Source organism: Staurois parvus, unplaced genomic scaffold, assembly GCF_062004578.1.
Source record: "Staurois parvus isolate SC_StPar_1 unplaced genomic scaffold, SC_StPar_1.0 ptg000235l, whole genome shotgun sequence".
Classification (NCBI taxonomy): Eukaryota; Metazoa; Chordata; class Amphibia; order Anura; family Ranidae; genus Staurois; species Staurois parvus.
In genome coordinates this window covers 8,237,983-8,252,979 of record NW_028318031.1, presented here as the reverse complement: position 1 = coordinate 8,252,979, position 14,997 = coordinate 8,237,983, and the positions used below count along the sequence as shown (strand labels likewise).

Genomic DNA, 14,997 nt, shown 5'->3' with positions numbered 1-14,997 from the left:
CAAATAATATTTAAGGTTCCCTTACAGTGAACAACTTAAGAGATTCTGTTTGGATAAGAATACATAAGCTGCCACTGCTAACTTGTTTTTTCAACCAAGCATGTCGGAGATGGGCTAAAGATTTTGGGAGTACAAGTCTTTTTAAAATTGGCCTTTTGCTTTATTTGCAGTGTGAACCAAGGAGATTTACCTTCCAAATCTATGCAGGCTCCAGAAACAAAAAGTGTAAAAACTCCTTCTTAATAAAATCACTAGGATTTTCTTTTCTCCAGATTTGACAAATATGCCCCATATTATGGTAGGGATTCCCAGGTGGAACTAGTTTAGACACTTTGAGAGAAGTGTCAGAACTTGGGGCCAACATACTACAGTATGTTGGCTTTTAGAAGCTCACTGCAGTTTATCTTGGCATGGGACCTTCCACATGAAAAACAAATGTGAAAAAAATCAGAACCCTTACAAGAATAATTAAACCTTTGACCCCCTAAAGCTGGATACTTACCGTATCAGTATTAAACACCTTTCAGCAACTGAGCCACAGTTAAGCAGCAACAATGTGAAATCATTTCACACTGTGTTACACAATTATTTGCCCTGTGCCCTGTTTATATCATACATGTACAGTGGTGTGTAGAAATATAGAGCTCCACGAACATGGTGTGAACAAGCCCTTACAAAAAAACTTACTGCAGTTGTCTACTTGATGTAATGACAGGACTGCTGTGTAATCTGAGGCGTGTTCATTAACACATTATTATTTTGCCTTTATATTATGCATCTATTTATATTATTGCAATATACAGTAAACATAATTGGATGGTCAATTAAAATTTGAATTCAACTATAAATGTGTACGCTAGGCATTCAGGAAAAACCTCTGTGCAATGGACAAAAAAAGCATTTGTACAATGTCAGATAAGGCTTTTATACAAGGGTATATCAAAACTAATCCAATCAATAGGTAGAGTTGCTAGTCCAATAAGTGATAGCAGCAAAGGTTGTTTATATTATATCTAAAATGGCTCAAATCTCCTCCTAAAGTCTATTTAGTTAAAAATATCTCTCACTCATTCTCAAACATGCCTCAAACACACATTTCAGTTTCACCTCCTTCTTCAGTGGGCAGTTTCAGGCACAGATGGTTTAGTTATGTGTCTGAACTATCACAGATCAGCGATCAGCTTACGGGACTGTGTTTTATACAGTGTCCTTGAAAAAAAGTGTTCATACCTCTTGAAATCTTCCACATTTTGTCATGTTAGAACCAAAAACGTAAATGTATTTTATTGGGATTTTATGTGATAGGGTTGAAGTTTACTGTTACTAAAGATTTTGAAAAGGTTAATTTTTTGGATTTGATCTTATATAAATATGATGGACAGATTTATACTAAAACTTTTTTTAAAGATATTGATAAAAATAGCTATATCCCGGTTTCAAGTGGACATCATCCTAAATGGCTATATAATACCCCAAGAAGTCAGTTTACAAGAATTAAAAGGAATTGCAGTTTAAGGAAAGATTTTGTTGATCAAACTGATGTATTGATCGATCGGTTTATTGAGAAAGGATATAAAAAACCTTTTTTGTCAACAGAAAGGGAAATGATTGATAAAAAGGATAGAAGTACTTTTCTGTCTAATAGAAAGATAAAGAATAACAACTTTGATATGGCTTTTATTACCAACTTTAATAATCAGTATAAAGAGATTGAGGGTATTTTCAAGAAATATTGGCCGATTTTGTTAAAAGATGAGGTATTGAAAAAGATCATCCCAAAAAAACCTAAATTTATTTATAAGAAAAATCGATCTATAAGGACGAAATTAGTGCATAATGTTTTAGATCCACCAAAAGAGGTGGATTTTTTTTCCCGATTTGAAGGGATTTGTTCATTGTAACAGGTGTAAAGCATGTAGAACGATAAATAGATCGAATAAAATAAAGAGGAAGAAATTTATTTCAAATATAACTAAGAAAGAATATAAGATCGAACAACTTATTTCGTGTAATTCCTCTCATGTGATTTATGTTTTGGAATGCCCGTGTCATTTTCAGTACGTTGGAAGAACAGGGAGACAGTTGAAGACTAGGATAAATGGACATTTGAACAATATAAAGAGAGGGTTTGACAAACATAGTGTTTCAAGACATTTTAAATTAAGACACAATAGTGATCCGAGTTTAGCGACATTTTATGGAATTGAGAGAGTAAAAAGTCATTGGAGGGGTTCAGATCTGATTAAAGAAATATCAAAAAAGGAGACTTTTTGGATATATGAATTGGAGTCTTTAGTACCAAGAGGTTTAAACATAGATATTGATTTAAATTGTTTTTTGACTAATTTTTAAGATAAATATTTTAAAATATTGATTACATGTAGTGATCGTTATATATAGTTTATTTTAATTTGGTTTATATTTTTATAAAAAAAAAAAATTTTTTTTTAATTTTTTTGTGTATGAGAAGAGTTGTGCTTTAAGTTCTGTGCATGGCCCTTTAAGGGTTTTTCTGTGGTTTGAAGAGCCATGCACAGGATGGTATATATTGCTTTTCTGCATATATTTATGTTTTTATATTTATATTTTTTTGTGGGTGATTTTGAAGGAGAATGGTATTGTGCTGATTCAAACCTGCAGGGTATATATATTTAGCTTTTTTCTTTATATAATAGAGTATATGTATAATTAAATTGGGAAACACCTGTTCTAGCCGGCGTGATTAAGGAGACTAGGAACGCAGTGATTGGCTGGGTGTTAAAACTATGTAGATGAAGGGTGGTATTTATAAGAGCTGTCTGACATTCCCATCTGTACCGCCCCTTGATGACATCGGTGTGACGAAACCGGTTGGGCGTAGCCTATTTGATGTGGACGTTAGAGAGCCTTGCTGGTCTGTGCTGTATGGGAGAGATCTGCGGTGAGCGTTAACTGTATCTCAACCCTTTTTTGCGATTGAAGCTGGTGTCTGTTGGACACCTTGTTTGTGAGTTTCCTTATACCTTTTTTATTAAAGAGATAAATGAAAAAAACGTATTGCACCATTATGTTCTCTTTTTTGTCCCTGAGTGTACTGCATGCTCTCATGGAGGTATGAGAGAGTGGAGAAGTTCATCATAAGAGCTTGGGCTGCAAACTTGTTTGGCTGTGATTATTATCTGGAAGTATCTGAAACATCACCATATCTATTTGGACATCGGGTTCATTGCTCCCAGAGCACAAGCGCTGTTGCTGGTTTATAATCTGACCAGCCATTAGCTCTGGTGAGTTCATTTAATCTCCTTTGGTGGTGGATTTCTCACAATTGGTTCAAGTCACTGAAGATATATATATTTTTTTTTTGGACACTAATTTATGTTTGGACACTATAATTTATTTAAAACACTAATGTTTTTTGGATGATGACATACACTTTTGTATAAGTTTGTTATTAGCGCATACCTTTTAATTTGGATTATTGTTGCCAAAATTTATTTTGGGTGGGATATGCTGCTGACACTTTGGTGTTTTTTGTAAGTGGCGCTTTTTTCTTTTTTAATTTGGTATTTATGTGATAGACCAACACAAAGTGGCACATAATTGTGAAGTGGAAGGAAAATGATAAATGGTTTTCAAAATTGTTTACAAATAAATATCTGAAAACTGTGGTGTGCATTTGTATTCAGTGCCCCTAAGCCAATAATACGTTTCACTGCAATTACATCTGCAAGTCTTTTTGGCTATGTCTCTACCAGCTTTGCACATTTAGAGAGTGAAATTTTCGCCCAGTCTTCTTTGCAAAATTGCTCAAGCCCCGTCGGACTGGATGGAGAGCATGAATATGCTTTGATCTAAACCATTCCATTGTAGCTCTGGCTGTATGTTTAGGGTCGTTGTCCTGCTGGAAAGTGAACCTCCGTTTCAGTCTCAAGTCTTTTGTGTTTTCTCCTAAGATTGCCCTTTATTTGGCTCCATCCATCTTCCCATCAACTCTGACCAGCTTCCTAGTCCCTGCTGAAGAAAAGCATCCCCACAACATGATGCTGCCACCACATTTCACGGTGGGGATGGTGTGTTCAGGATGATGTGCATTGTTAGCTTTCCGCCACACATAGCATTTTGCTTTTAGACCAAAAAGTACAATTTTGGTCTCATCGGGCCACAGCACCTTCTTCCACGTTTGCTGTGTCCCCCACATGGCTTCTCACAAACTGCAAATTAAACTTCTTATGGCTTTTTTTCAAACAATGGCTTTTTTTTTGCCACTCTTCCATAAAGGCCAGATTTGTGGAGTGCACAACGAATAGTTGTCCTGTGGACAGATTCTCCCACCTGAGCTTTGGATTGCTGCAGCTCATCCAGAGTTATCATGGGCCTCTTGGCTGCTAATCTGAATAATGCTCTCCTTGCCTGTCAGTTTAGGTGGACGGCCATGTCTTGGTAGGTTTGCAGTTGTGCCATACTCTTTCCATTTGTGGATGATGGATTGAAATGTGCTCTATGAGATGTTCAAAGCTTGGGATTTTTTTCTTATAACCTAACCCTGCTTTAAACATCTCTACAGCTTTATCCCTGACCTGTCTGGTGTGTTTCTTGGCCTTCATGATGCTGTTTGTTCACTAATGTTCCCTAACAAACCTCTGAGGGCTTCACAGAACAGCTGTATTTATACAGAAATTAAATTACACACAGGTGAACTCAAATGCACGCCACACTTTTTAGAAATGTATTTGTAAAATATTTTGAAAACCATTTATCATTTCCCTTCCATTTCACAATTATGTGCCACTTTGTGTTGTGTCGATCACATACATTCCCAATAAAATACATTTCCGTTTTTGGTTGTAACATGACAAAATGTGGAAAGGTTCAAGAATTTTTCACAAACAGATTTCTAAGCCTAGGTTCACATGCGGTGCGAGCTGGATCCGTTTAGGAGATTCCAGTACCAACTGACACTGGAGCTGCTTCTGAAATCGCACTGCAAGAGTCCACAGCATGCAGCTTTCATTCAAGTCTGTGGAGCTACAAATCGCACTGCACTAAACTCACATAGGACCCTTTGTCAAAAAGCATTGGATTCGCACTGCACATATGAGGACAGCCTCCATAGAAAATCATGTTCTTTTACTTGTTATGAGATTCCATGCTTTCTAGAAGGCATCATAAATTGCATCAATGTGAACCAGGGCTAACAGTGAATGTGATTTTCATTCAAGAAAGTCCATTCACTCTGAAATCAAATGTTAAAAGCAAACATTTTTTGAAGTGCTATCAAATTTCATTTATAAAGTCACTGACTATACTGATGAGAATTTGCATACGACTGTTCATGCAAATATTTGTATGAATGTTCATTTGCAAATCAACTATTGTATGACCCGCTTAAAGATGGCCATCGATAGATCAAAATTCAGCAGGGACCATCTGAATTTAGATTCATGGACACACTGGTTGTACAAAGTCAATATCTCGATTGGCTTCTGTACAACTAGCTTTTTGGAAAATTTTCACTCACTCATTCACTGCCACTGGCTAAGGCCAGTGCTGATTAGTGTATTAGGACAGCGGGGAAGTCACCCCACAATCAGAATACAATAGCTCCATGGTAGGGATTACCCCATCAACCTTGCATGTGTGGATGGGGGAATCTAATCATTTTCTTTTGCTCAATCCGCTGATTAAACAAAAGAAAATGAATTCTGCATGGCCTGCCTTAGTCTTACGTCTGATTACCTTTAGAGTATTGGAAAATATTATATATCCTAGAATTTACGCTCATTGCTTGATTATAATGTATAGTGGCACGTCAACTGCTTGTCCTGTGAAAGTAAGGTATGCATAGATCTTTTTTTACACCCAGCTTATGCATTAACACACAAAACATTTTTAATGCAAATAGAAACTTTAATGTGAAGCGTGTATATTATCAGAAAAAAAACTTCCTAAGTACAAAAAATCTTTAAAAAAATCATATTAGAACAGGGTAGAATAAAATTGTAATCACAATTCCACTGATTATGATAGTAACTTATAATAAGTCTTATGTAATTCCATACTTTCTTGTTGTCCAGCCATCTTATGAAAGGGTGCCAAAAATGTTTAACAAAGGCAGTAAAATTTCAAGTCTATTTCCTATGTTGATGTTCAAATGCCAAATTTATTACAAGATGTGCAAATGTAACAAATGGCAAGAGTAGATTTCTTTTATCTTTGGTGTTAGAGTTTTCTTTGGGTTAATCTCTCTACTATAAGGTTTGCACTGTGCAAGTACTCATTTTTTTGTACCTTTATTGTTATGCTGATCTTGGTATTTTGCAATAGACAAACTGATTCTCTGGCTCAAATCTGTTGCCACATAAAACTGAGGCCCTTTTCCGGCCTGTGTCAATACATAAGATGGAACACCAGATTAACCACTAAACGGACAGTTGAAATGTTCATTATTTTACCTGGCAAAATATTTTTAATTCCGTTCAACCACCTTATGATTCATACTACACCGTCACATTACACAGCCAGGCAGATGACACCACCTCTTTCAGTTTACTATTTTGCCTGCCTATGCACTGGAATATAAATCAGCATCAGTATATTGCTGATTTACAGTCCACTGAGCAGACAAGGGAGATGGAAAGCTGCCTCCTACTGGCTGCACAGCATGGCAGTTGTAATGAAATGAAATAGACATGGAAATGAAAAAGAAGCTCCAGACTGCAATACATGTATTAGGTCACCCAACACAACACAAATTTGTACATGTACATGTCCAAATATTACAGATCTGGAAGTTTGACACCAACAAAGAGGTTATGGATTATACTGAAGCAATAGGCAAAATTTATTCAACCACTGTATAAATGTGTAGCTGTGGTCAGTGTGTGACCAGATTTTCTGTCATACCCAATTTGTATCAAAGTGCAAACTGATCAAGTGAGGAACAGTCTGCTTCCCAACACTGATAACTTGAAAATTAAGTCTTTAATCATTCTAGTTAAAAATGAGCAATGGTGGGTTTGGGTGCTGTGATCAAAATAACATCTACAGAACCTCATGTTACAGTTATTAATAGAGATAAACGTTCACTTACAATAAAATGTTTTTTTTTTTTACATTAAGGAACACATGATGTAGTAATTCCAGTACAGTGGGGTATGCTGCTGCCTTCAGATTTGACACTGGCAAACAAAGCTTTAAGACATAGTATAAGCTCTCCTACTACCATCATCATGCTCTAGGTTTGTAGCAGCAGTAGGAGTGAATTATAGGAAGGGGAAGGATCTGTGTCCCTAAATTCACTCCCAGAAAGAGATCTTACAGTAAGTCAAAAATCCTGTTTTTCTAATCATACAGTAAGGGACACAGGATTAAGTAAATTAAGTACAGTTGTCCAAAAGCAGCCCAACTGAGGGGCGGAGAACACAGCTAACAAAATGCTAACAGGTCCCCAAAAAGCTAAAAGAGCTGCCTGAAGATCCTTACGACCGAAGCCTCCATCAGACAGGACCTGAATGTCCACCTAGTAAAACTTAAACGTATGGACCGAAAACCAGGTGGCAAACTTGCACTCTGAGAAGCAGATGCCTATGCGCTTTGACAGGGAAAGTTGGAAACTTGTCTTATATCTATAGGCATGCATCATGAGATGCCAAATCAACCAGGCAAAAGTGAAACAAGACACAGGCTATCGCTTACGGAGACCTACAGGTATGACAAAGTCAGATTGTTTATAGGGAGCCATAGCTGAGGGAAAACTCGTTTGGATGTCATAGAGCAGAACATAGGGAAGGCAAAACAATGCCCTGGTTAAGGTGAAAGGAAAAAAAACACCATGGGAAGAAAAGAGGTCTTGGGCCTTGTCTACGTGTAGCACAAGAAGGATTCTATACATGTTAAGGCTGACAACTCAGAAACTTACCTTGCGGAAGTGCTGGCAAGGAGAAAGACAACCTTAGGAGTGGGTGTAAACAGAAGAAAAAGGTTCAAAGATCAGTTTCTGAACAACCCTGCAGAACCAGGATAGATCCTACAGTGTCACTGGGGGAAATACTGGGGGAATAATTCAAGGGGCACCCTGTATGAAGGCCTTCACTATGGAGGCAAGAAGTCCTTGAAAAAGAACTGTTAGGGCTGAGATCTGACACTGCGGCTAAATAATTATCACTTCCGTCTGGCAGTACTAGGGTCGTCGTTTCGAATTCCAACGATGGCTCCAGCTGCCTAGAGTTTGCATGTTCTTCCTGTGCCTACGTGGGTTTCCTCCAGGTACTCCCACTGTCTAAATTCATGCTGGTAGGTTAATTGGCTTCTGCCTAAATTGGCCCTAGTATGTGTACGTATGAATGTAAGTTAGGGACCTTAGATTGTAAACTCCTTGAGGGTTAGGGACTGATGTGAATGTACAACATATATATGTAAAGCGCTGCATAAATTGATGGCGTTATATAAGTACCTGTAATAAATAAATAAATTAAAGCCAAATGTTGATTCAGACCAGACTGGACAGAATTCAGAGTATATCCTAGGATGGAATTTCTGTGCCTTGCACAATGAGAAATATGCTTTCCAGGTGCAATGATAGACTTTGTGAGAAATTAATTTTCTAGTTTTTAAAGTGCAGATCCCTCCCAACCAAATCAGGACCTGAGTAACATGCCTGCTGGGCCAATTCGGTGCAATGAGAATCAAAGAATTGCCCTTCCAGCTCAATCCTGCAGAGTAAGAAGGTAGTAGAGGGAGAAGGAAAGGCATAGAGCAGCATAAACTCATCCCACAGAGTAACGAAAGCATCCCTGAACATGGATACAAACGTACTCCAAGTCCACATCCCCCACCTGCGGTAAAAGTCTTGAAACACTTTGAAGAGGAAGAGAACATTCTCTGAAGTCCAGACGCTGATGACTAAAGAAATCTGCCTGCCAATTTCCCGTGCCTGGGATGCACATGGAGGGCAAAGCCGAGACATGAAGTTTCACCCAATCCAGAAGATAAACAGCTTCTTTTTGAGCTGTGAGACGTGGTTTTGTTTTGATTTAAGCCACTGTTGTGTTATTACCCAACTGATCCCTGGTTTAATGACCTAGCAGTCGGGAGGTCCAGCAATGAAGAGATAATCAAATCTGCTGACATCTGTTGTGAGAACCTTCCAGATTAGTGGGAGGAAGAATTTCCCTAACTTGAGATCCACCTGGCCTGGCCAAGCCAGGTTTTACTGATCAGGGGTATGCAATGGTCCAGAGACTGAGACTGCTTGCACCATGCTGCCAGAATGTTGAGTTGCAATGGTTTGGAGTGAAATAAAAAGGGTTTAGAAAGAGGCCATCATTATGCCCAGACCCGCCTGCAAAGCAGGGTTGGTTGGCTCCTGGACTGTACCCGAATATGGTACCAGAGAGTCTTGAGTCCTGTGTAAGGAGAACCTTGGACAGGGTTGTATCCAGGGCTGGGTCTAGATATATCAAGTGATGAAAAGGTTCTAGTGCTGACATCAGGAGATTTAGGATGCATTCAAACATCTGAAGGGCCCAGAAAAATCCTTGGACATGCAGCCCCAGGGAAATCAGAGATGGATTCTGGAGTAGAGGGCATGGAAGCATGCCTGTACTATCTTAGCTGAATTTGTCCTCATAAACTTAAATATAGTAGCAGAGATTTACTCTCTAGATAAAACAGGGGAGGGAGCCACTCTAGAATGAGTTAAAGAAAAATGTGTAGAGAGTTGTCACTCAGGCAGGGGACAGTGGTGTGGGCTATCACTGTTAGGTCTCTCAGGAAGTACACTGCAAGACCCCCGGGAACTGTTAATGGATTGTAAGCTTTCAAGCTGTCCTTGCCCTTATGATTCATCATACTAAGTATACAAAGTAAGGAATTGCCCACAAGGGCTATTCACAAAGCACTACTGAGGCAGGAAGTATAATGTGAGGTGGTACACAGGCAGAAAAGATGGCTGAAAATAGCATGTGTATGTGCAGTGATACAACAAAAAACATGTGCAGGTACAGTAATGCTTAAAAGGCCTTCACAGACTCAATGTAGGTTCAGCTGAGCTCCAGTTTCAAATTTGGTGCGGCTTTCCCCCTGCAGCCAGAAGAGTTGTAGTCAGAGCGACAGATGTTAACCCCTTAGGGGTAGAACCTGAACTAGTAAAGTACTACTAGGTTTCTTGTGTAAAAGGGCAAGGCCATGATATATCACAGTTGGGGTTCTGAGAGGACCTGCAGTTGCCACACAGATATGTTGGGATAGAGAAGCAGGATCCCCAGGACATTATAATCCAGATAACCTGTACCCTCCTGGTGGGCACACTCCTTGAAGAGTCTTCAAAGACTGGGTTCCACCAGATGGGTACACCACAGCTCTGGTCCTATTAAAAAAAGAAAAAAAACTCTACGGCTAACTCACACATTACACAAAAATGTCTGGGAGAGCACCTTCAGCAGAACCCATTGCCTGTAGGACACATTACAGGCTGGCCAAGTGTCCACCTCACAGCAGGGTCTAGGTACAGTATTCATGGCGATGCTGAGGATCCAGAAAGTTGCAAAAATAAGCCTCTTCTGACTCTGAGACAACTGTAAAAACTTCCCAGGAGAAATAGAAATCTTGATATAAAAGTATAGAGTTTCCATCTCTCCTGAAGGCAGAAGCATAACCCCACTGTGTCTGAATTACTTCACCCTGTGTCTCTTAGTGTACAATTAAGGAAATATAAATAGCACTAATCAAATAACTGACTGGAATAGAATCATAATAAAAAAGGAAAAAGGTTACTTGGGAGACAAATTAACTCATGACATTTTTAAGCATTTACTGAAATAATGCTATTTACCAGTTCCTGTAAACAGAACACACAAGGTGTTCATCGTGTATTCTAGTGCTGCCTGACTTGAAGAGAGGATATTAATTTCATAACACGGGAACGCCCAGAAAATTGTATGCATGTATTGGCAGTGAACCTAAAAGCCAGAATACAAACATAGGTCACTATTGGTCAAAGCAACCTAGTGTAATGTTTCATTGATGGTTCTAATTGAAAATTATTACCTCTAAATTTTACAGTAAGAGATATCATTATACATAGCTGCGGATAGAAAATGTACACATACAGACACATGTACTTCATAAATTACTTAAAGGAACAGTTTAAAACTACCAATCACAATTCATGTAAAATATCTACTGGACTGAAAAACAAGTCTGAATATTGGCTCTTCCCATGGGTAAAATTTTAGGGTTCTCAAACGTACCAAGACCTGTCACCTTAAAGCCTTGGATGATCATGGGATACCTCAAAATGTCCTATGCACAGCAGCAGAGTGCACAGAATCCAGCTGCACACATTGAACGCTATCATTAGTGCAACAGGTCCTATCTCAGCCATAAAGAAAATGACTTCCCAAATCAGGAAATGTTTGTAAGCAATTCTCAGCTGTGAAATACAAATATCAGTGTTACAAAGAAATGTTGCAGAAATGTAATACTGGCTGGTGGTATAGTGTTCAATGTTGCTGTGATATAAAGTTGACCATGAGATTCAAAGAATGTACATTGATACATACAAAAGATGGCTCTCGGTGTAGCAGTTATATAGTAAAACATTTTCACATTGCCGGTACACAATAAGTTGTTTAAAAAGCGAAGAACTAAAGATACAGTGTATGAAATGTTATTCACTTTCTGAAGACCATAAAACATATGAGAGTGCTCAAGTTTAGTAATGACTACATTGATTCTTTTACTCCTATGTATACCTGTTATTGAATGACATAACACTGTATATAATCACATAGCTTTAAGATTGATAGAGGTTAATTACTTAAACGTTATCTTATAGAAAGTAATTCTCACTTTATTACTATGCGTGTAATTTTGAGTAGGAGATGAGAACATGAATTTTGTTCCGTGTGGAGACCGAGAACCTGGATCTGTAGTCTACATTGTCATGTTCTGTTATATATTATAAAATGACTTTCAAACATGTGTACCGGTTGATGTTAACTGCTCCATTTGTGATGTGGTCTAATTCACACCAGTACCAATATGGATTATAGCTGATTATGTGTCCCACAGTTTTAATTTGGTTTTAAATAAGCCAGATAGAGTCTAGACTGCTACAGACTGAATGCATTTATACAGAGTGTTTTCTAAATATGGTTTATAGTACTAACTATAAATCTGCCCTTTTCAGTTGGAGGCCACTGAAATGTACTGTTAGTGCAGCCTCAATGCTAAAATAAACCTAGCAGCTCTCCACTTAACAAAAAAAGACATTCAAACTAGAGTAGGAAGTCTCATGACTACACAGCAGTCTAACTGAGTAATTACAGTTTAGTGTTGTGCTACCAATTAAAAAATGGTCTAAAGGATTGTAAGTGTAATATGGCACCTTTTATACCTGGGCAGTGAATACAGTTGTATATTAATGATATTTAAGTGACAGCATAACATTTAAAACCCATGAAGTGTCTTTTTAACTTAGCACTGAGCATGTGGGTTAAAGAAAAACACTATAGTTTTTTAAGTTTTGGAAATCCACTTTGGCTGTTGAAACTGGAAGTTCAGCTCTCAATGTGCAGCAGTTGTTATGCCTGCAATAAAGCACCATCATCAGCTATTAAGACCCAGCAAGCAGTCAAAGCACTACCCAACTTCAGGAACAATTTTTCACAAGGGGTTCTGCTTTAAATGGACATGTGCTAAGAAAAATATTGTGGTTGCCATTGCTGAGATCCTTCTGGAAATACAGTGGCAATACAACAGAATGTTTTAAAACCTTCTGAGCCACTGACCTGGGGACATGACTGTAGTAATTAACCATTTTACAACTGACTGCCACATATGTGCGGTGGCAAAAGGGTAGGCTTTCGAGGTGTCGCAGACAGCTCTTCATCCAGGTAACAGATTGGTAGCCAGCAGGATTGGCTTCCCATCATGTGACCACTGTGACAGTTATCACATAATCCAGATCCGAACTATTTAAAGGGATGCTAATGTGCGTGGGAAGGGGTTATGGTTTAAAAAAATCAGATCAGCATCGCAGCCGGGCAGGTAGCATTTTAAGAAAATCAGCAATGGCAGCCTTCTGGTTTCTCAGGTTTGTCAATAATTCTTTTTCAAACAGGCATTTTTATACTTGCATTAGACCACATTATAGGAAACCCAGTTGAATGATGATGATTTTTTTTTTCAAGAAAAACAACAGTTATTTTGGCATACCCTATTTTTTCTATGTAACTTGTGAATGATAAAGTATAATATACAAAAATTCAATTTTTAAAGAAAGTTCTAATACAAAAAATATACAGTATATATTATACTTCTCTTTATAAGGATACAAACATGCAGCTCGCCTATCCATAAACCAATGTTACTGGAGCTTACATGAAGCTTACAATAAACTATAAATCTCCCAAGTCTAAAAAAACTGTTTGATAAGGCAAAGTGGCCACAAACACTTGCTATTTATGGTCTGCTTTTAGGAGCATGTCAGAATTCATAACATGAGTCCCTGCTGGAACAAGAGAGAAGGAATGACTAAATAACATGTCCCTGGAACTTACAGTTCAAAGGCAATCAACTTCCTTCTTGGTTATGATAGGAAGTCAAAAGGACTAAGGGGTCAAGGATCAACAGCATGACTAAAGCCCTTTAGAACCATGTAGCAACATCTAGCTAATAGTTAAATACTAACGATCATCTACAGCATTGGGCTCAGCAATGCACCGCATGTTGACCCTATAATAACTTCCATCAGCTGCAATCATTTTAATTTCTTCCTATACATACTACATACTTGCCTGGCACCCAGCTTCATATTGTGATATGTTAACTATGTGATGTTTAAGGCACTGTGTTAGTTTGTACATCACTGGATAACAGAGCAAGGTCCATTGATAAAAAAAACAAAACAAAAAAACCCTCTAAATGCTGTGACATACTGATGTTTGCTGTGAATAGGTGCGGGTCTGTACTTGCATAATTATGACCACATACCACTGATAAAGTGTAATTAAATGTAATCAATCACAAACAGAAAACACCATCACCAGCAGCAGCCAAAATATATGTGTTATACGGGGAAGCAAAGCTAAAGAAAGAAAACAAAAACAAACAACAGAGCGCAAGAAACATTGGAGCTTGTGGAGAAAAAACGCTCCCTCCCTTTAACAGTGGATGTGCTCTTAATACAGGCACAGGATATGTAAATACTTCTGCATGCAGAGCTGTTATGCTCCACTTATTGCCAGCCAATCTCAAAGCAATACAGCTCTACAGGTCTTTTCAAATGTATACCTTAGCATGGTTTGTAAAGATCTTCAAGGCAGTGCTACCCAAAAACTGATTATCTATTTATATATGTGTTACTAAAGTTTCAAAAGCTGATGTTCAATCTCCATGATGTGAGACACACCTACGTGTGTGTGTGTGTGTGTGTCACATATTGGATTGCACTTTCCTTCTGCAGCTGTTGGAAAAAAATTAAGAATAAAATGTGTAGTGCTTTAAATGAAGAGTGAGTGGAATAACTAGAAATGTGATAACTCCCTTTAAAATTGCCTATGAAATAAGACATCCCACATAGGTCTGTTCTGGAAAGCCCTCTGACCATTGGAGGCAAAAACTGATTGGCATGATAGGAGCTAAAGTGTTGAGGATGAGGTGCTATTCATTCACAGGTCGGTGCTGGACTTGGCAGTAAGAGCTTGGATCCGTACGGAGTTGCAGGACTTGCAGAGGATGTGTCCATCCAATGGGTAGCAGCCTTGATTTTCCCCTTCAGACAGAAGACTTCCACAGTCCTGTAAAATAAACATGTTAAAAAATTCATTCAAACAAATGAAAGCATTCAGTGGAGTATTACAATTACACAGTAAAAAATAATCTGTGCTAAAATCACTCAGTTTTCCTTAAAGTGCATCTAAACCCTAGAACAAAACTGTAATATACTGCAGCTTACCAGTCCTTAGGACTCATTCACATGACCAAATCAGCTTTGGTGCAGCAAATATGTATACA

The 14,997-nt window shown here is 38.2% G+C and overlaps 1 protein-coding gene across 4 annotated transcripts in view; it reads right to left on the bottom strand.

The window, feature by feature from the left end:
• Positions 1–5,865: 5,865 nt before the first annotated feature.
• The window catches only part of LPP (LIM domain containing preferred translocation partner in lipoma), a 469,545-nt gene continuing 460,413 nt past the window's right edge, over positions 5,866–14,997 (bottom strand). For all 4 annotated transcript variants that reach the window (XM_089680141.1, XM_089680143.1, XM_089680142.1 and 1 more), the window contains one exon: positions 5,866–14,780. In XM_089680141.1, the coding sequence (XP_089536267.1) occupies positions 14,652–14,780 (129 nt within the window). In that variant the 3' untranslated portion in view covers positions 5,866–14,651. The remainder of the gene's footprint in view (positions 14,781–14,997) is intronic.